General features: G+C 36.5%; 1 protein-coding gene and 1 pseudogene across 4 annotated transcripts in view; both read left to right on the top strand.

Moving 5' to 3' along the window:
- OCLN (occludin) overlaps positions 1-19176 on the top strand; it is a 72173-nt gene extending 52997 nt beyond the window's left edge. For all 4 annotated transcript variants that reach the window (XM_074207348.1, XM_074207350.1, XM_074207349.1 and 1 more), the window contains exons 6-9: positions 2654-2863; positions 8552-8723; positions 9407-9448; positions 11899-19176. In XM_074207348.1, coding sequence (XP_074063449.1) covers positions 2654-2863; positions 8552-8723; positions 9407-9448; positions 11899-12000 — 526 coding nt within the window. In that variant the 3' untranslated portion in view covers positions 12001-19176. The remainder of the gene's footprint in view (positions 1-2653; positions 2864-8551; positions 8724-9406; positions 9449-11898) is intronic.
- LOC141502561 (heat shock factor-binding protein 1 pseudogene) lies at positions 2873-8022 on the top strand (annotated as a pseudogene).
- Positions 19177-23405: the final 4229 nt, after the last annotated feature.

A 23405-nucleotide genomic window follows, 5' to 3' on the forward strand; every position in this document is an offset into this window, starting at 1 on the left:
ATCAATTAACCTCTCTGAGCCTTAGTTTCATCATCTGTAAAATGGTCATAATTCCTCCCAAGGTTGTAAGGATCAAGTAGATAATACAAATAAACTGCTGTAAGTCCTGTCTATTGCTTTTTACTATGAACCTCAACTATTAAATGAAATAGCTTTAACTCAGATATGTTGATGAACCCAACAATCATTTTTGGAATAAGTGTCCTGGAGGGACAAAAAAATGTGTTGATATTTAAAAGATGTCAGAAAGAATCCAGATAGAAAAAGTCTAAGCTAAAGCTGAATATTAAATAGCTTAAGCTATAATACCCAAGATTTCTGATATCATTCATTAAGTTTTCATAAAACTTGTAAGTGGAATTGCAGCAAAATTGAGTGATTAATTCTGTTCCTTTTCTGTTACCTTTCTCCTGAAAACTATACTCTCTTTGGAAGGTTTTATGTTTGGAAAAGTACAATCTGTTTGGAAGGTTTCATTCTTCCCACCCAAACCTGTATCCAAAGCAAGAACCTGGTCATGTCTTATGCTACTTTAACAAAGTTTTGTACAGAATATCTGGGAAGTTTGTTTTCTCATGATTCTTGGGACAAAACCTGGCCAGTAATTAAAATGTGCATCAATTCAGTTGTGGCACAAGCTTAAGAGGTTTTCAAGCTTGGTGACAAACTAGAAAGAGAGGAACTACTAAATCATGTTAATTCCCCACCCCAACACACTCATAAACTCATTCTTTTTTAAATCTTCCTTAAAAACTTCCTTTGACTATTAAAAGGAAAATCTTGAATAGGTGGGGGCAGAGGGAAAGATAAGGTTTTCTATTGATAATCACTGTAGGGACAATTCTTTCTATGCATCTTAAGTGGACCATGTGAGGAACTCTGAAGAGAGATGAAACAGGCTATGCTTAAAGATCATTTGCTTCAATTCCTTATTTTGTTTAATTTTTTAAAAGTTTAATTGTAATCTTTTGAGTTTTTTAATGTCACCTTTCCTGAATGGCATTTCTGATATACCCAATATAAATCATCTTACTAAGCAAATTTGATCATCCAAGCAGTAAATTTAGATAGATGACCTCAGGCAATTAACAGCCCTGAGACCCTTGACCAGTTACTTAATTGTTTCCTCAATTTCCTCTAGGGTAAAATGAGCCGGAGGAGGAAATGGCAAATCACTCCAATATCTTTGCTAAGAAAACCTCAAAAGAATTCACAGAGTCTGACACAACTGAAAAATAATTAACTGTATTACCTCAACAAACTTTTTTTTAAAAAGCACAATAAAAAATATGAAATGTTTATTCTCTTAGACTTTTTTATGGAAATACCATTCATAATTAATATGTGACTTCATAGATGCGGATAGCTCTCCACTGAGGCTGGTCATAACTACTGGAAGATCTCCAGTAGTTGCTTTGGTTGAAGGAAAAGAAAAATTTGATATCCTGGTGGCCTATCTCCTGGGGGATTAAGCCTTTCTGAATTTCCTTGGGCTGGTCCTCCTTCCTCCTTTCCCCCAACTACACACACACACCCACAAAAAAAAAAACCCCTCTAAAAATAGAACTTTTCTGGCTTTGGAGAGTACTTTAGAAGTACTTGTTAAGATAATTAGCTTTAATGAAGCTTTGATTAAAATGTAAATTTACCCCCTGAGTCTGTAACTGAATGTTTTATTTCCTTCTGCCTCTTCCTGAGCTTTCTCTGAATTGAAAGTCAATAGGTGAAAAGTTAACTTGCCCCCGTTGACCCTTTTAAAATTTCCCTTTTCATTCTTGTACATGCTTTAAATTTACCCCCTCCCATAGGCCTGTGTTACCTTTTCCCATATCAACTCTAGAGGATTTAATATTAAAGAGCCTTGTTTTTACTATTTTCTCTTAATAAGTTTGCATTTTTTCTAATATGTGTAGTTGTTCGTTCTCCGGAATGTGATGCCATGACATGGAAGTTAATTGAAGTTAAGTGAAAGGGAGCTTTACCAAGTCACCAGCCTCACTTTCTCCTCAGAAGACATTTAGGTCTGAAATTATGAAAGAATCTTTAATAATTATCTTTAGTTATTTTGTAAAGCTTAATCACCTCCAAATTTAAAAAAATATTTTATCTTGAGTTAATTGCATTTTCACAGTAAATTTAAAGAAATTTTACGTGAATTTTTAAACATTCAGTGGGAGACTTGTATATATTCCCTTTCCCTACTTTAATTTTTTTAAATCATTTTTTAAATAATTCCACTGAACTTAAAAATCTGTATAGCAAAGTCTGCTTAGAATTAACTGATACACCCTTTCAAATGAAACTTAGTTTACCTAATATTAAATGCCCTTATTTTATTTAGAAGGATTGGAAAAGACTTTTAAATTAGGACCTAAAAACTGTTACATGCTTCAAAAAATTCTAAGGGTTGCACAGTTGGGCATACCAAATTCCAAGGATTTGCTCAGTGGACTGTGCAAAAATTCCTTGACTAGTGAGCACATAAGCTTTTGGAAGTCTCTTGGTATTTATTCTTGCTGCAGTTTGGATGGGGGTGGGGGTTGATTGTATTTTTCTATTGCATTTATTGAAAAGATCATTCATTCTGTCTAGTGTTTCTGGTGTTGGCTTATAAATTTACTATTTGAGGTATGATGATGCTGTTTTCTTCTAGGATACCAGAAGTAGTTAACGTGGTTCCAGTGACTTCACCTGTGGATGATTTCAGGCAACCTCGGTACAGTAGCAATGGCAACTTACCAGTTTCTACAAAGAAATCTCATGGGAAAGGAAGGATGTCCAAAAGAGCTGACCAGGACCACTATGAAACAGACTATACCACTGGAGGAGAATCATGTGAAGAACTAGAGGAAGACTGGGAGAGGTACAGAAATAACTTTTGTAGAACACTGAAGGTTATAGATGATCAACACAATGCTGCAGTCTTTTACTATTAGCTAAGTGGTGCCCTGGCTTCTTTTATATTTAGATGCCATAGATGTGTTGGGAGAAACAATAATTATCAGGACAATAATTTTCCTAGTTGATTAAGGCAGGACTTAAATGATTTCTGAAAATCTTCCTACATGCAAATGGAAGTGCCACTAAGCTGAGATCACTGTTGTTTTCATATGAATTTAGAAACTGGGAGAAGCTTCTGGAGAACCTGCTGATACAGTTCAGACCCTGTATAAATCACTTAACCTTATAGTGCCACAAAACTCTAACACTTGTGTTGCAAAATAGACAATAATGTTTGTTGGTATAAGGAGTTTTATCACCAAGAAGTTCTCTAGAGCAAGGAAATCATAGGTCTGGGTCTCACCCCTCAAAAAACAACATTTATTAAATATAGACAGAGGGGGAAAATTACAAATGTAAGAAGAGCTCTTGTGTGATTTGAAAAGATCCCTGGATGTGATTCTTTTTTTTTTTAGGTTGTTGCAAGGCAAATGGGATTAAGTGGCTTGCCCAAGGCCACACAGCTAGGTAATTATTAAGTGTTTGAGACCGGATTTGAACCCAGGTACTCCTGACTCCAGGGCTGGTGCTTTATCTACTGTGCCACCTAGCCACCCCTTGGGATTGTGTGAGGATATGGAGATAAGTGACTTGCCTAAGGTCACACAACTAGTCTGACACTAGATTTGAACTTAGGTTCTCCTGACTCCAAGGCGAGTGTGTATTCACTATACCACCTAGCTGCCCCATAATAGATTCTTAGTGTCTAGATTAAGTACCTTATCATGTATTTATGTGCTTTTTGTTTGATTGTTTAAATATTCTACAATAGTCATAGGATGTGATGCTTTTTCCTTAACTTTTTAAAGTCTTTTTTATTGTTTTTTGAATGTTACAATTTCCCCCATCTTGCTTCCCTCCCCCCACCCCCCCCCATAGTCTTCCTATCTATGAGCAGTTGATATTTGCCCAGTCTTTTCAATCTGATTTTGTGAGAGAAATGTTTTGTAGTTGTTTTTCTTAGCGTTTCTGAGTCTGCCTTGGCAGGTAGACTCCCACGCATTTTATATTGTCTGAAATTACTTTGAATGGGATTTCTCTTTCTAGCTCTTGCTGCTGTATCTTGCTAGTAATACATAGAAATGACAAGGATTTATGAGGGTTTATTTTATATCCTGCAACTTTGCTAAAGTTACTAGTTGTTTCTAGTAGTTTTTTAGATGATTTTTTAGGATTCTCTTGGTATACCATCATGTCATCTTCAAAGAGTGAGAGTTTTGTTTCTTCTTTCCAGTTCTAATTCCTTTGATTTCTTTTTCTTCTCTTATTGTTGAAGCTAACATTTCTAACACAGTATTGAATATTAGTGGTGATAATGGGCATCCTTGTCTCACCCCTGATCTTGTTGGGAATACCTTTAGCTTATCCCCATTGAATATAATGCTTTTGATGGTTTCAGATAAATATTGCTTTTCATTTATTCCTATGCTCTCTAGTGTTTTTAGTAGGAATGGGTACTGTATTTTGTCAAAGACTTTTTCAGCATCTATTGATATACTCATATGATGTCTGATTTGTTTGTTATTGATATAGTCAATTATACTAACAGTTTTCCTAATATTGAACCAACCCTGCATTTCTGGGATAAATACTGCTTGGTCATAGTGTATTATCCTGATGATAATCACCTTGCTAAGATTTTATTTAAGATTTTTGCAACTATGTTCATTAGGGAGATAGGTCTACAATTTTCTTTCTCTGTTCTGACTCTTCTTGGTTTTAGGTATCAGAACCATATTGGTGTCATAGAAAGACTTAGGCAGAATTCTGTCCTCACCTATAGATTTGATGACAGCCTCTGTGTTTGTCATCCTAGACATAAGAGCTTCCAAGCAGAATCTGATGACCCTGAATTTGGAGAAGCTCATAACCAGTCTGGCTATGGAGGGATGAATTTTAAGGTCAAAAATATCATTTGGAAACAACTCTCAGACACTTAATAATTACCTAGCTGTGTTGCCTTGGGCAAGTCACTTAACCCCATCTGCCTTCCAAAAACCTAAAAAAAAAAAAAAAATGAAGGACAAATATCATCTATTGTCCAAAAAGTATATTGGATTTGAAATCTGAAGACCAGTATTCAACTGTGGTCTCACCATGCCCATTCTGTGTGACATTAGGCAATTCATCTCATCTCCCGGGGTCTAAGTTTCCTTTTCTATAAAATGCAGGAGTCAGGGGCAGCTAGGTGGCACAGTGGATAAAGCACCAGCCCTGGAGTCAGGAGTACCTGGGTTCAAATCTGGTCTCAGACACTTAATAATTATCTATCTGTGTTGCCTTGGGCAAGTCACTTAACCCCATCTGCCTTGCAAAAACCTAAAAAAAAAAAAGAAATGCAAATTAAAGCATCTCTGAGGTACCACTTCACACCTTTCAGACTAGCTAATATGACCAGAAAGGACAATGATCAATGTTGGAAGGGATATGGGAAATCTGGGACACTTATACATTGCTGGTGAGCTGTGAACTCATCCAGTCTTCCTGGAGAGCAATTTGGAATTACACCCAAAGGGCATGGGTCTATACCCTAAAGAGATCATAAAAAAGGGTAAAAAACATAACTTGTACACAAATATTCATAGCAGCTCTGTTTGTGGAGGCAAAGAATTGGAAATTGAATGTCCATCAATTGGGGAATGGCTAAACAAATTGTGGTATATTATGGAACACTATTGTTCTATTAGAAACCAGGAGGGGAGTGCGCAGGCGCACCTCGGCCTTAGAGATAAATTGGGAAGCTGAGTGCAGTCTGGAGCTGGTGCAATGGTGGAGATAGACCCCAAAACTGTACAGGACCTGACCGCTGCGGTTCAGACCCTGCTCCAGCAGATGCAGGACATGTTTCAGACCATGTCAGATCAGATTATTGGCCGAATTGATATGAGCAGTCACATTGATGATCTGGAGAAAAACATTGCTGACCTTACGACCCATGCAGGGGTGGAAGAAATAGAAGGGGAAAACAGAGTACCTGTTACACACAATAGTTAAAGGTTTTGTTAATCATTTGGAGTGGATTCTGGAAAATATTTTTTACAAGACAAGAGGTGAATGAACAGCTTTTCTCAACTAACCACTGTGCGCAAACATTTTTTATTATAAAGCTGGTATTCCTTGAATATGCAGTTTAGGTTTCAAAGTGATTTATTTTTTGATTTCTTGTGCATGGTAGCTTCATAATATAATACATAAAATGTGTAAACATTAGTTAGTAAGCTAAAATTCTGACTACTCTTGGCTAAAATTTTAAAAAATTTTTAGTGCATTTTTTTGTCAGGTCATTGGTTGTTCCTTTTGTAGTAGTTTCAGTTTAATAACAAATTGCCATGAGTTTTTTTTAAGAAATATATTGATTTTTTTCAATTGTTATCAGACTCTCTTTGTGAAGTAAAACACCCAGAGTCTATGGTTTGTAATTCTCAGCACAAAATTACTGTTGTACTAATATTGAATAAATGATATGCTGACCATATTTTTAAAGCAGACAAAATAATTCAAGCATTTTGTATTTAGATGTCTGTCATTACTGTTTCCATGATTGAGAACTGTACCTAAAAATCTATGTAAAAAGAACTAAAAAGGAGTGAAATTGATTGACAGTATCTACTACCACTTTTTAATACACTAGAAGATTTGGATAGTGACAGTATCTCAATTCCTCACAAATCTAGGGACAGAAAATAACCTTCTCTGAATTGCATTCCCTGGTTAGAATTTTTGCGTGTCATAACACTTCAGTAATTCAGTTATAGCATCAAAAGTGCTCACTGTAAGAACTTGAGGGGATTTTAAAACCCATTTAAAATCCATACTTACCTGTGCTACTGATTTTAAAAGCATTTATCGATTAGAAGAGAAAACAAGTGGCTATTGTAGATCCTTGTTCACTTATTACTTACCAACTGATAAATGCCCTTATTATAAGCTTGGATTTTTTAAAGAAAAATTGTAGGTTTTGTTGTTTACCTTTTTCCTTACCTAATTCCTTGCACAATAACATTTTTGTAATGGGTTATAAGTGAAATGGAAAATACCAAACATTTTCATCATAACATTTTCTCTATGTTTTAATAAAGAGGTGAGGGACAAAGATTGGATATCCAGATGACTTATTTCATCAAATTGCTCCTGTGTTAAAAAAAAAATTAAAGTCAAGATAAAGTTGAAGAATGATATAGAGGTAGAGGGTCATTTTTCCTGAAGAGGAACTTTTAAGTGAATATTTTGTGATTGTAGGAGTAATTTTCTGTACCACCAGATAGTTTATTGTATTGTTATAAATATGAAATAAAGTTATAAAATGACAAAAAAAAAGAAACCAGGAGGGTTGGGAATTCAGAGAAGCCTGGAAGGATTTACATGTAATGATGCTGAGCAAGATGAGCAGAACCAGGAGAACACTGTATACCATAACAACAACTTGAGGTTGATGATCAATCTTATTATTTTTTGGGGGGAGGCAATGGGGTTAAGTGACTTTCCCAAGGTCACACAGTTAGGTGATTATTGTCTGTGGCTGAATTTGAACTCAGGTCCTGCTGACTCCAGGACTGGTACTCTATCTACTATGCCACCTAGCTGCCCAATGATCAATCTTAATGAACTTGCTCATTTCATCAGTGCAACAATCAGGGACAATTTTGGAGAATCTGCAATAGAGAATTCCATCTGCCGGGTGGCTAGGTGGTACAGTGGATAAAGCACCGGCCCTGGAGTCAGGAGTACCTGGGTTCAAATCCAGTCTCAGACACTTAATAATTACCTAGCTGTGTGGCCTTGGGCAAGCCACTTAACCCCATTTGCCTTGCAAAAAAAAACTTAAAAAAAAAAGAATGCCATCTATATCCAGAGAAAGAATTATGGAGTTTAAAGACTATTACCTTTAATTTTTTTTAAAAATGTTATCTTATTATGTAATTTTGCTATCTCTTATAGTTTGTTTTTTTCCCAAAGAAAATGATTTTTCTCATCACATTCAATTTTGATCAGTGTATAGCATGGAAACAATATAAGGGCTATCAGGCTGCCTTTTGTGGGGGGGGGGGGAGTGGGGTTGCAAGATTAGGGGAAAAATCGTAAAATTCAACAAAAAATTATTTTAAAATTGTTGGACTGTGAAGACTATGTTACATTTCTTCAACCTAAGAAGGAGTAGTTTAAGTTTCTTCTACCTCTAGCTACTGCAACCTGTCTATAACTTGTCTAGATGCAATTGTTAGAGCAAAGAATAGAGCACTGAAATTGGAGATGGAAAGACTTGGGTTTAAATCTGGCCTTAAATATTTATCAGCTTTGTGACCTTGGGTAAGTCCCAGAACCAGAAGATTAAACAGTCATTGAAGATGGCATAGTCTTTAGTGTCCAGCGAATTCTTAATTATTTTTAACTTAGTTACCTCATCTGCAAATCAAACTGGGTAAGGAAATGACAAAACCAGTCCTGTATCTTTGCCAAGAAAAAACTCAAATGGGGTCATATAAAGTTGGACATGACTAAAAAATAACTGAACAAGAATAAATATAGATAATTTTCTCCCCTTAATATTTAGGGAGTACCCGCCAATAACGTCAGACCAGCAGAGACAGCTTTATAAGAAAAACTTTGACACTGGTCTACAGGAATACAAGAGCTTACAAGAAGAAATTGATGATATCAACAAAGAGCTTTCCCGCCTGGATAAAGAGCTAGATGACTATCAAGAAGAAAGTGAGGAATACATGGTGAGTTTCCAGAGGAGAAAAACCCCTTCACACAAATAACAGGTTGCATAAATTCTGTATCATTTTATATTTAGGTCCCAGCAAAACCACTATTAATCTTAAATTCATCCAATTCAAAACTTTGGGAACTCTTATTTTACCTTCTCAAGTAGTCTGAGGCTTGGATTTGGAAAATATCTGAAAATATTGTCTGAAGATTCATGGTGACATAAAGTTTTCAGGATAGACACCACTCTTGCCATTCCCTTGCCTCATAGGAAGGTTTTCTGAATTGTAAACGGTGCTGTTAGAATTAATAAAGAGAGGGGTGGCTAGGTGGCAAAGTGGATAGAGCACCAGCCCTGGAGTCAGGTGTACCTGAGTTCAAATCCAGCCTCAGACACTTAATAATTACCTAGCTATGTGGCCTTTGGGCAAGCCACCTTAGCCCCATTTGCCTTGCAAAAAAAAAAAACCTAAAAAAAAAAGAATTAATAAAGAGAGCAGAGATTTGACTCTTTATAATTTTAGATTCTCTTTGCCAGAGTGGATGGAATTTTTGAAATGGCACTTACCTTTTTTTCTTTTAAACATAATTCTAGATTTTTAAGTCTTAGTAAATCCTAAAGCTTGAACCTAATTATAATTATGCTTAAAATAAATGTCATAACAAGTAAGCATTTGACTGTGTTTCTCCTTAATAGGCTGCTGCTGATGAATATAATCGACTAAAGGAAGTGAAAGCAGTAAGTATTATCAATTTTAAAATTCTATAATTTCTCTTAAGATCTCCTCTTTTAAAAAAGTCAATGAAATGACCATTTATAAAGTATCTATTTTACACAAAACACTGTCAGCCTTTGGGAGTGATACACAAGATACATCCTCAGGTACCTTGGAATTTAGTAAGGATTTGCCCCTTTTCATTCTTAATATTAATATTTTAAAATCCTTTAGTTGAGAAACAGCAAGTAATAGTAGGTAGATCTCTTGACTTAGAGTTAAGAACTCTTGGAATTGAATCTTTTATCAGATATTTACCAGTTGCATACTTCTTGAGAAATCATTACCTTTTCTGAGACTAAGTGATAATATCTATAACATTTTCATCATAGAATGGATGTAAAGTCCAATGAGTTTTTGTCATATAAGTCTTGATGGCACTCTTTGAGCATCCCCCCCCCTTTATCTCTTTTGATTCCATTTGCAGGATTCTAGGCAAATATGGTTTGTTGGTTTCTGTTAAATAATCCACTTCCTAGACTGTGGTGCAGAAATCCAAATCCTATGCCTCCAAATCTCAGACATTGTCTTTTTAGTCAAAATTTACTTCCAAAGTCTGATCATCTTTTTTGAATTCCTTACCTTCAATTTGCAATAGTAATGAAAATTTTCCTACCTTCTCCCCTTTATTTTTCTTTCCCATGACTTCCAAATCTTTCAAGACATCTTTTGGATAATTTCATTTGCTTTCTTTTGAGTCATTGGAGGTGGTTGTCAACATTAACAATTGTTGACAATATATGATCAAGAAAGATAAAAGACATTAGATATCTTCTGCCTGCTTGTCAATATAATAAATCTTTCCTTTGGTTCCATTTGTAAATGAATAGTTACAACTTTCACTAAATATTGTTCTTTTCCTATGAGAATTTTTGGAAGACCTCTCACCCAATGACATCTGTACATTCATGTTGTCATCCTTCCCTAAAGCACAAGAAGCTGATTTTTTCTTAGTCCATTTTCTTCATTCCTATTGTACTTCCAAATATTGTTCCTTCTTTATCTGTCCACCCTTCAAAGAATGATGAGACTTCCCCTCTTTATGTATATATTCTTTTTTTCTTTTGTTTTCTCCCTAGAACACTTTCCTTTTTTTTCCCTCAAGAGATACTTCATTGTCTCTGATAACCTGGAGAGTAGAACTGTCTTCCAGTCCTTTTTTCTTTGTCCTTTTGGGCAGAGACCAACTTGAACTTTGTTCATATGAAAATGTTATGTAACTGCTGGCAAGATCATATAGGACACAATTTGCAGGCCATGGTAAAATTGCCCTTGAAATTTGCTGGATGAAAGTTTCGTGGTCCTTTGTGACTTTCTGCAGTTCTGGATTAACGTCTGTGATTGGCTGCTGAGACCAGATTTATTATCTGTGAAACGTGAAACTCAAGATGAACATATGTATCAATCTCATTTCGCTTTGCCTACTTATCCTCAGAAGCTACCTTCACTTCCCTAATTGTTAGGCTCTCTGCTCCCACTTAGAGAATGAAGCTTATTATATTTAGGAGAGTAAACAAGACAGAAGGACATAAATTAAAATTCAGTTATCTAATGAAATCTACCCAGTCACTTCACCTTGTTGGTGCTCTCCTGAACCTTTCCTTTACTTGATTAGACATTAGACTCACCTAGTGAAAAAGCACTTTTTATAGCTTTGGGCGTTTTGTCTTTTCCCTGTTCCTTCCCCCCATCCCCCACTGTACATGATGTTCTTGATTGTCACAACTTGCTTCTTTACTGGTTGTCATGATTTGGCTGGTGAATGTGGCTGAAGGGAGGGACAGAGACAGACACACAGGTTCTATCTAAATTCCATAAAGTTTTTATTGCAAATTTTCCCATAGCTGTCCTAAACATACTTAGTTACTGATTTGGCTGCTTCACTTTAGTTCCTGAGAAGTTGGTCTCAGTTGAGGGGGGGGGGGGGGTGAGGTAAGAGAGGAAATAGACAAACTCTATTAAATTATTAAAGTTTGGTTTCCTTTTGTTTTTCTACTAGAATAATTTTCCCTAACTCCTGTCCTATGTAACTCTCCATTGTAATAAAGAAAAAACTTGGAACAAAGCCATTTGACAGACTTAAGTGGCCCTACCCTGTCTGACAATAATTTCTATAGTCCCTATCTTTAGAATTGATAGATAAAGGGAGAGTTCCTTATTTCTCTAGAATGAAGATAATAAACATTTGTCTATATCTAAAATGATCATGTCACTATTTTTAGAACACTTAAGGTGTTTTTAACTACCTTTTAAAAAGTTTTTCAGTGTATAAAAGAGAAAAATATAGATTCTTATTTGCTTATTTGTCCATTAGAGCTATTCTTCTTATAATGTTGTGAATCTCTAAAACAGAATTCAGAGAAAGCATTGGAATAATTTTTCTCTAATTCTTTCTTTCCCATTTTTCTTTTAGTCTGCAGATTATAAGAATAAGAAGAAATACAGCAAGCAGCTGAAAAGCAAATTGTCTCATATCAAAAAGATGGTTGCAAATTACGATAGACAAAAAACATAGTCAGTGACCAGATTGTGAAGTATATATCCTTGCCTTCTCTGCAAACGACTTAACCAATGTTATCTAAAGACAAAATATCTTTGTAATTAATGAGAAGATATCTCTTTGTGACCTTTATAAAGTTTTGGTAGCTTAAGCTAATTTAATTCAATGGCATCAGTGTTGATACCTTTTATAATATTTTTTGGTAACTCATCTTTACATTCTGACATTAAACTAGTATTACGGATCAAATATGTTTTGAAGATTTAAACCTTAATGAATGCTTCAGATGTCACCAGTGCTATGACTTACACTCCAATCTCTTGTCTTCTCAACTGAACCTGTAACCTCATTAAAAAGCACTCTCTGCAATAGAGACACTACTGTTCTAGCTCACAATTCAGGTGAACTCCATATAGAGACTCTGAATATATTTAAAATGAAGTTCTTTGCCTTAAATATGTTCCCCTCAACTATGTATGCTGCATTCTAAACCACAGCCTCATTGATTTCTTCTGAATGGCTTGAAAATTTTTTATAAGAGTGGACTATTTTCCTGAGCTGATGCTACTAACCAAAATTATGCAAAAATACCAAGTGTATGAAAATTTTTAAAGTGTATATATTTTCCTTTTTTAATCAGGGCATTTAGTCTCATGAGGATGTAGGTTAGAATTTTTGCCGTGTATTTTTGAATGACTCATTCACTTGTTATGGTTTACATGTTTTTTAACCAATTAGATGGTCTGTATAATAAAACAAATTACTTTTGTAATACAGCGATTATTTGAATTATATCTTCCTAGAACTTTTAAGCCCTTCACAAAGTTTTATTGTTGAACCAACCTGGTGAATTAACTACAAGCTGTTTTTTGATATTAAATGAGCGCTGACCATATTAGTGGAAAAAAACCTTACATATGAAGTAATTCTAGTGGTAGTAGTGTGAAACATTCTATTGCCACTCTGCTGGTTGTCAATTATGTTAATTGTTAGGTTGCTCAGTTTTTGAATATGGACGGCAGATTTATGTAAAAACTGAAGGTAACAAAGCAGTTCATAAAATAGAGATTTCCAGTGTTTTCAGATTATGTTCCATGTGTTCTTAAGCTACGAGTAGTCAAATTTAGCTCAAGTGGTGCTGATTGCTGTTCATCTTACCATTGTTTAGAAATGCTTTTATAATAAGCCTATGTTGTGCTTTATAAAACTATCCTAAGACTGTTAAATATCCAGGTTTAATCTTGTAATACAATCTGCATTTAAGATACTTTCCAAGTATGACTTACTAATGATAATTTTGAAGTATCCTTTCCAAAGATATGTGTCATTGGTAAAAGGAGGAATGTATGCTGTTATATTGGTCATTGTATTAATTTCTTCAAATTGAAGAAATTTATATTTTTCTCTGTGCTATATATATATATGAAATAGCATAGTCCATTAACCTCAAAGACCAGTATATTCATACCTTAAACCTTCACTAATTAAAAGGTATTACTATATTAGATATTGGATTGAGTTTTACTTTTCTTGAATTCATTTTTACTTTTTTTTTTTTAGGGTTTTTACAAGGCAAACGGGGTTAAGTGGCTTGCCCAAGGCCACACAGCTTGGTAATTATTAAGTATCTGAGACTGGATTTGAACCTAGGCATGCCTGACTTCAGGGCCGGTACTTTATCCATTACGCCACCTAGCCGCCCCCATTTTTACTTTTTCTTAATGTGTTTTTAAATTTTATTACACTTGTTTGACATGTGGTAAAAGGCATATTGAGTTTGGAAGTATATTTTTCCTATTTCTTCAATTAGTTTTATTTTTTTTTGAGGGAGATGGTTCTTGGCAATAATATTGAAATGGTTTGTCCATTTCCTTCTCCAGCTCATTCATTTACAGATGAAGAAACGTAGGTAAAATAGGTTAAGTAGCTTTCTTAGAGTCACATAATGTCTGACGACAGATTTAAATTTGGGGAATGAGTCTTCCGCTCTATCTACCATGCCACCAAACTGGCCCTACATTAGTAATAATGATAAAACAGGACTCATATGAAGGGGGGGGGGGACAGTTCACAATTCTTAATTTTGCAGATATTTTCAGACTTTTCAATATATTGATCACTTGTACTGATTTTTCCCGCCCTCTAAGAAAATACAATTTTTCTTATGGGATGACTCTTGGGGAGGAAAACCTAGGATAACTATGGTGATGTAAAAAAACCAGAAAATAACAATAAAACATTTTTGTTTTATTAAGAGGAGTTCCTAGACTGCATATAAGAATCCTTGCACCCCATATATTGACATAAACAAACCATTCATTAGCATATTTTATTGTAATTTTATCTTAAATATTTTCCACATAGTTTTAAATCTAATTCAGGATCACTCTAGTGTGTTGTAGCCCTACATTTGCAATTTTGCACTATAATAGTCATTGTGTATATATATAGAGTTTTCCTGCTTCTGCCTAATTCATAGAAGTTTTCCCATGAGTCTGAATTCTTTATATTTGTCATTTTGGACAGTACATCCATGTGTCATTACAGTTAGTTAAGTGATTTGCTAGTTGACAAACATTTACTTTGTTTCTAGTTTTTTGTTACTGTAAAAAGTCTGTTAAGAGTATTTTTCTTATTAGTTGAGACTTTTTCTGTTTTTTACCTTACTGTGATATGCATGCAAAAGAATTGATGAGTCTGAATGGTTTAATTTTGCTGTCATTTCTGCAAAATTTCAAATCTTTCAAGAACCACAAAAACTAATTATATTTCCACATGTGTATGTGGAGTCTGCCTGTAGTCTGCCTTTCCTGTCCCTAGCTTTTCTAACATTGACTGTCTGCCATTTTGAAGATTGTGAAGAGTGCAACCTCAGTATGGTTTTAATTTTCATTTCCTGTAGTGATTTGGAATAGTTTGTCATATGGTTGATGATAGTTTGCAATTCCTTTGAATACTGTTTGTAATCTTTTAATATATATTCAAACCATTCACATGTTAACTAAGTTGAGGTTGCAGTTAAGTGGTACTGTGGATAGAGCACTAGACCTAGAGTCAGTAAGACTCATTTTCCTGAGTTCAAATCCAGGTGTCTACAAGTGCTAGCTGTGTGGCCCCTGGGTAAGTCATTTAACCCTGTTTACCTCTTTATCTGTAAAATGAGTTGGAGAAGGAAATGACAAACCACTCCATTATGTTTGCCAATAAAGCTCCAAATGGGATCACAAAAAGTGTGTAGGAAAAAAAAAAGGTTTACCGAGCTGCCTTTTTTCTGTTTGTTGTAGATGGCTTGTTTAGGGGGGGAGAGCAGTTTTGGAAATGTAAAATCCAAAGATAATCAAGAAAGTATTTTTAAAAGAACTATTCTTGACCTTTGATTATTCAGCAGAATATTATCCATTGAAAATAGTTCTTTATAGTTTGTCATTTCCCTAAATATCTTAGATATTATATTCATTAAAAAATTTTTACATGAGGACTTTATCCCGAGTTATTCAATTTCTTTTCTTGTTGCATTGATTTTATTTGTGTAAAAACTTAGTTTTATGCAAAATTACATTTTTTTTCTTTTATACTCCCAATCCCTTGTATGGATAACAGTTTTACTCCTTAGCCATAGTTATAAGGGATACTTCCTTTCCACCTCAAGTTAAAATTACTTCTGCAATGACTGAAGCATCAGTGCTAAACCTTTATTTCAAACTAGACTTTCCTTTAGGATATAAATTCATTGCACAAGATATTTTTTAATATTACTTGGATGTTTTAGTTTTATACTAAGCTAGCCCTTCTTTACATGAAAAGAGCCAACATAAACAAATACATTATGTGAACTAAGAGAATAATGATCTGACTAATTCAGAATAATGAATAATGATCCTTTCACTTGGGAATGAATTTTTTTGTTTCTATTTAAATAACTTCAACTTAAGAGAAAACACACTCTACTACAGCCACTTTTGAGTTCCTTTTAAACGGAAGATTTCCTGCTGAATTCTTTTGAGAAGGCTTCTCAATGGTTAGGGAGAGGTTGTATCATCCTAGATCCATGAAAAGCATTTACTGAAGCTGAACTGACATCTTAAATGGTTTCTGTCAGTAAAGTTATAGCATCTTCATACTGGATAGAATACCCTGATAAACTAGTCTGCTAGTTCTGCCTGGTACTGCTACTAAAAGTGGTACATTTTAATCTCATTTGAGCCTTCATTCCCTTGCTGGCCTTGTTCCGGACTTTCTGGACTTCAAAAATCATGCCTCTACTGTTATCTCCTCTTGGAAATTCATTCCATTAATATCTGGGGCCTCCTTATCCTGAAACACTCTATTTGTCCCCTGAGTATGCTAATACTGGAAGGTCCATCTACAAAACTTCTACCTCCTCCCAGTGTTGAGTTTCTCCTAGAGCTCCATTTTGTGAAGAGGCACAAACTAGACTATATATTCCCTCCCTGAACCTGGCTGTAACTTGATCTTCTTCAGAACCAAATCTATTCTGTGTTGCCTTATTTTTAACTTCACTTAGCACCTAGGGCCTTTTGGTCCAGGGACATCCAATCTTTTGCTGTATGTTTATCCCAGAATACCCCTCTGCAAAGCCCACCCCCTCTATAACTTGTGTTAGGGACTCAGGCCAGCTGGCCTCCTTTTACCTCCCAGTTCTGTTCCTCATTTCATACTGTTCCCTTTTGCATGTTGTCTTTTTCCATTAAAATGTGAGCTCCTTGAGGGCAAGGACTATCTTTTTTGCTTGTATTTGTATTTTCATCATTGTGCTTAACACATAGTAAGCATGTGATATTTCTTTTCTTCCTCACATTGACCCTGTACAATTGCCTCAATTTTACAGATGAGTAAACCAGCACAGAGCATCTTTGTCTATTTTGAGAAAATCAGGGACCACAAGAAGAAATAAGAATTCTATGGCACTTTTCCATATAAGTGGGAGAAACATTGAAATGAGCTTTTAGTTCCAACAGAACAACTCTAATGAGGATACCAGACAAGTCTAATGGGAACTTTGTGAGAAATAAATATTGCTTATATTTAATATCCAATTATTTTATTTGCACCAAGGTTTTCCCCTTTTAGAGATTTACCTAGGTCCATATCTAATAAAATAGTAAAAGAAATCTAGGTTTGGGCTAATGGTTGTAATTCCCATTCTTTGTGTTGTTCAGGCTGGTCCTGGGAAAATGTTGATTCTTCCTATTATCAAAAAAAATTGTTATGGAAATTAATATCTCTTTAACCAATATTTGAGTGACATACTCCAAGTTAGCCTATCTTCCATTTGTTTAATCACTCAGATTTGAGTAGACATGGCTCAGGAACCCATACTCTTCAAAAGGCATTTAAACTGTGACCCCCACCCCCATTAGAGGTCTTTGGTCTGAGAGATGGCCAAGTGGCCATTTAATAATCTGTTGACCTTATTAATAAAATTATTAAAATTACCTAGAAACTATGTTTCTCAAACCTTTTAAAATATCTCAAATAGATGAAGCAGTAAGGATGAAGAAAATACAGTGAGGATCTAATGACTGTCATCACACTTGAAAGGTTGACACATAGAATGATGGATCTTTCTTTTAAGGTGTTTGCAAGGCAAATGGGGTTAAGTGGCTTGCCCAAGGCCACACAGCTAGGTAATTATTAAGTGTCTGAGGCCAGATTTGAACTCAGGTACTCCTGACTCCAGGGTGGGTGTTCTATCCACTGTACCACCTAGCTACCCCAGAATGATAGATCTTACTTGTCCTTTTTGGTCTTAAAAGGAAGAACAAAAATAGTGACTGATTTATGTTTAATGAAAACATTTCAGAATTGTGAGGAAGGGAACTTCCATTGAAGCATGGCACAGGATATGACCATGTTGAACAAAGGTCATGCTCTCTGGGACAGGAATGGCTCTTTGGGCATGGAACGCCACCCATGTATAATGAGTACTGTCTTAGCCACTCCTTAGGAGTGGGGGGGGTGCCCCTGTGGCATATGTATTGGTGAATACCTGGATCCAGGTACTAAACCACTCCCCAAGCACCACCTGTGGAAATTCATTTATGGAAGGTTTTCCCAAATGGTATTTCCTCTTTGAAGGATAGCCATTTTCTCTGTGTTAGAAGCACATGCTCCCAAGCACTGGAGAAGGCCTTACCTCCTTGTGGCCTGACTTACATGTCTAAACCTTTGTTATTCAGTTTGTCCTCAAGCAGCTTATTGTCCAGGAAAGAGTTTTAATCTGTGAATTTTGCAAACTAGTAAAATAAAAAATCCTGAGCTTTCCCAGTTTTTCACTTTCAAAAGAACTCTTATCTTTATGATGACACCACCAGTTTCTCCCACATCACCATTAGTGATCATCTAGCAAACTCTTTGCATTTTACTAATGTAAGGAAATCCCAAAGGTTAAATTTCTTGCCAAAGGTCATACAAGTACTAAGTGTACAAGAAGATTCTAACCAAGATCTTTTTACTTAAAATCCAGTAATTATTTTACTATTGCTTCTCCCTTACTTAGTAATATGAAATGCACAAAGGTGATTCCCTTTCATTGATAGTCTTCATTCAGAGCCTTGATGATAGTAACTTGCTGACCATATTGTAAAAGGTTTTTTTTTTGTCAGGTACTGGTTGGATATATGGTTTTTGAAGTGGCTTCTTTGAAATCCTCTAACTTTAGGCTATCTTGTTCAACTGATCTCTAAGAAGAAATCCTCACAAAATACCATCATGAATATTGTTTTCCAACTAAATTCTCACAGTCCTATCAATGTAGAATGACTTCTTAACTCATTTTTGTTAATTTGGTTGTATAAAAGATATTTTGCATTTGATAATTTTTCAACATGTTTTTATTAAACACTGCTTATGTGCAAAGTTCTGGAGAAAAGTACTTCCTTACTTAACTTCAAGAAACAATGTAATAGAGAGGATATGAGATATGCACAAATGAAATATGGCACAGGTATTTTATTGAAGGCAAAGGCTAGAGATAGGGACATTTCACCAGATGCCAAAATGGTCCATGACACTGAAAAGTTCTGAAGGTGAATGTCAGTCCTAGCAAAATAAATGTATAAAACACATAAGATTACAGAAGAAACTATTCAGATGCCATTATCAAATTATTAAAATACCAAGTTTGTACACCCCAGGTTCTGAATCTCTAGTCTAGATAGTCTTATTAAGAAATAGAGGTAGGGGGCAGCTAGGTGGTACAGTGGATAGAGCACCGGCCCTGGAGTCAGGAGTACCTGAGTTCAAATCCGGTCTCAGACACTTCATAATGACCTGGCTGTGTGGCCTTGGGCAAGCCACTTAACCCCACTGCCTTGCAAAAAAAAAAGTAGAGGTAGTAAAGACTAATTTCAGTTGGTGCCATCTTGGAAGGTTTCATAGAGGAATCTTTGCTATTTTAGGAAAGAAGAGAGATTTCAACTGATTGAATCTATACCTTGCTTCCAGTCTGACCTATCAATATCATCACAGATTGGACCATGTCATTCCCATGTTATAGGAAGGTTTCCTTTTGTGTATGGTCTAAATTAGAAGGCCAGCCAGGTCCTTTCTAACTCATAAAGACTATGGTTCTGTGATGATATTGTTTTTTGTCTTTGTACCCCCAGCCCATGGCAAGATACCTTACACATAATGAGGGCTTAATAAATATGTATTGAATTAATTAAATTGCTGTGTAGGCAGAGATGAAGGTATTCAGTACCCAATTCTGGGTATTGAAGACTGTGAGCAAATAAACATACCTATGCAGAGAACTGGTGGATAGGAATGATTTGGTTGGGGTTTGATTGTAAAGAGCCTTAAAATGATAAATGACAGAATTCCTGCTTCATTTTAAAGGTGATGGAGCACTCTCCAGAGGTTTTAGACATAGATAGACCTGTGCATTAGAAAAGTTATTTTGAGAATGCCTGGATATTGGGAATGAGGAAGAAGGAAACGAAAGATGACTGAGTATTCAAATAAGTTCATTGACAAGATAGTTGATCCATCAATTAACAAGCATTTATTAAGCATTATGAACCAATAGTATCAAGCATTGATCCTACAAAGAAAACAATCTTTACCCTCAAGAAGATTGCCTTCAAAAAGAGACAAGTCTAGGGATGCAACATGTATACAAAAAGGACATCCTAATGTTTGTCCTTCATTTTTGAAGAAGACCACAACATCAGGGAGGTGATGCCATGAAAAGCATATGAATTAGATTTTAATTGGGGGGGGGGGGTGTTGCTGTGCTAAGTTACCAGTCTCACTTTCTCCTCTAGAGCCACCTGGATTCAGTGGCCAGATATGAATCAGGATGACTGGACTTGGATTTGGATGTGAGGCAATCAGGTTTAAGTGACTTGCACAAGATCACACAGCTAATAAGTGGCAAGTGTCTGGGGACAGATTTGAGCTCCCATCCTCCTGACTCCAAGGTCAGTGCTCTGTGAACCAGAAAGAAACCAGGCATTCCAGAGGTAGTGCTGGGAAGCTGGGGATATCCAGTGCAAAGCTTTCATGGAGGGAAGAGATAATGTCATTTGGGAGAACAATGAATAGCTCAATATGCCAGGAAGATAAAGCAGAGGGCAGGTTCAAATATGATCTTGAGATACTTCATAGATGTATGACCCTGGGCAAGTCATTCATTCCCGTTTGCTTCAGGTACCCTATCTGTAAAATGAGTTGGAGTCACAAAGAATTGAATACAACTGAAATGACTGAGCAACAAAAAGGAGCAAGGTCATGAATGTCTTTAAAAGTCAAAACAGGGGCAGCTAGGTGGCACAGTGGAGAGAGCACCAGCCCTGGAGTCAGGAGTACCTGGGTTCAAATCCAGCCTCAGACACTTAAGAATTCCCTAGCTGTGTGGCCTTTGGCAGGCCACTTAACCCTATTTGCCTTGCAAAAAAAAAAAAAAAAGTCAAAACAGATGGCTTTATATTTGTTCCTAAAGAAAACTGGATATCACTGGAATTTCCTGAATAGGGGAATGATATGATCAGATCTGTATTTTAGTAGATACTTTAGTGACTGTATGATAGATTGGAATGGGAGAGACCTGAGGCAAGGCAACCATATAGCAGGCTATTGCAAATAGTCCAGTGTCATAAAGGACTGAACCTGGGTGGTGGTTGTGTGACATAGGTACCTGAAGTTTCTCACCTTCATGGGCTGGTCTCTTAGACAAAGTGCTGATATATTTGTTCCCCAAACTGAATCATTTCACAAGGTGACAGTCCTTTTGACTGAATCATTTTATTCATTTTAATGCCCATCAATTTAATGCCCATTTTAATTACATTACTTAGCAGTGACAGGTATGAAACAGTGTTAGTAAGGAAACATTTCCTCCTGCATAAGTTTTGCATTGGATCTGGTGGTGATGATCAATAGGGAAAAGGTAGGGAGAAGCACCTGTATACCCAGGGAGGTAAACTTTCATTTATAAATTGGTTTGTTCACATAGTCAGTCATCAAGCATTTATTAAGGGCCTTTGATATTCCAAGCCAAGGAAACTCCAAATGGCATCACAGAGTGGGACACAGCTAAAATGGCAACATGTACTCCGCACCGTGGCAAGCATTGGCAATATAAAGGCAAAAAAACAACCAAATGAGGGAGACAACATGTAAACAACTATATACTAACAGGATATATTGGAGATAATTTCAAAGGGAAGGCACTAAGATCAGGGAGGACTGGACAGAGCATTGTTGAACTTTGAAAACTATCCTTCCCCTTGAAAGAATGTTCTCCAAAGCAATGAGCTCCCATGTGGGCTCACAAAAATCTATCAGAACCTCAACAAACGTGGGGCAGCTAAGTGGCATGGGGCAGCTAAGTGGCGCAGTTGGATAGAGCACCAGTCCTGGAGTCAGGAGGACCTGAGTTCAAATCCAGTCTCAGACACTTAATTGCCTAGCTGTATGACCTTGGGCAAGTCAGCCTTAACCCCATTGCCTTAAATAAATAAAAATTTAAAAGAAGAGAGCTTATTATCTCAATTTTATATTTGAATCCCCATCATGAAGTCTACTTGACTACATTGTAAACATGTAATAAATGTTCCATGATTCACTAGCATGCAGTGTGCTGTGCTAGATAGTGTTACTTATCATACTGCTTTTGTGGGAAAAGATTTTGGAAATACATTTATCCTAATCCTAGCAGCAGGAGTCAAGGTCTCTGGGGGAGAACATTCCTTCAATAGCTTATCCTCCCTAAAAAAAAAAAAAACAGAAAAAAAGGGGCGGCTAGGTGGTGCAGTGGATAAAGCACCATCCCTGGAGTCGGGAGTACCTGGGCTCAAATCCGGTCTCAGACACTAATTACCTAGCTGTGTGGCCTTCGGCAAGCCACGTAACCCCATTTGCTTTGCAAAATCCTAAACACACACACACACACACACACAAACACACACACAGACAAATAGCTATCCTTTATGTAAAGGTTTCATGTAAAAGGTTTCAACTGAAACAGGTTAGGGTGCTGTGAGAGTCCATAAGTGAGGGAACCATAAATAAACAAGGAATATTATATAAAAATTGTGACTTATATGAGAAGGAATTGACACACTTAAGGCTATATCCATGGAAGTGAGCCATACCTCTGAAGGAAGATATGAAAAAGTAAAAAAAGTTAAAAGCAAGAAGAGAGGCTTAATAGAGAGTCTAGAGCAAAAGGAATGAGATGGAAAGGGCAATGCCCCTGCAAAGATCCCCCGGATGCTCAAGCCCCAGTGCCTTCGGGGATCTATCTCCTTTTTGATCTATCTCCCCTCTCCTCCCTAGTCCTATTCTCCCCAGACCTACCCCAAATCTGAACATGCCTTAGGCTGTTCTCTTTATCTCCTGCTGCATCCAGGAAAGTCCCCACTCTCCTCTTGAGGGGTGAATGGGACGGGAAGGAGGAGATCAGGAAAAAGTGACACTGTCTTAAGCACTGTATTTTTAGTATTATCTCATTCGAGCCTCACAACAACCCTGGAAGGGAGGTGTTATAATGGTTCCCATTTTTACAGGCGAGGACCTAAGACAAAGTCAAGCGACTTGTCCGGGGACACTACTACTAAGCATCAGAGAGGTTTTGAGCTTAGGTACTGAGTCACCTGGTGTTTCATTATCCCCTTTTTGAATATAAGCCTGCATGAGAATGTCGCAGTGACTTGCTTAAGGCTTTTAGGAACCGGGTCTCCGGTATTTCAGGTATCCAGCCTCCCTCCCACAGTCTTTTCTCGGTCAGGTTCAAATCTACATTGCCGCAATTATGTCAGCAGTTCAGTTGTCCGGTGCCCTCCTGGGCGACTCGCCCCCCAGCTGCCGAGGCGCCGGTGTGAGCACAAAGTCGCTGGCAGCGTGCCCACGCTGCGCCACTTCTGGGGCCTTTTGGGGTGGGGGGGGGGTGGGGC

The sequence above is a fragment of the Macrotis lagotis genome, chromosome X, assembly GCF_037893015.1.
Source record: "Macrotis lagotis isolate mMagLag1 chromosome X, bilby.v1.9.chrom.fasta, whole genome shotgun sequence".
NCBI lineage: Eukaryota > Metazoa > Chordata > Mammalia > Peramelemorphia > Peramelidae > Macrotis > Macrotis lagotis.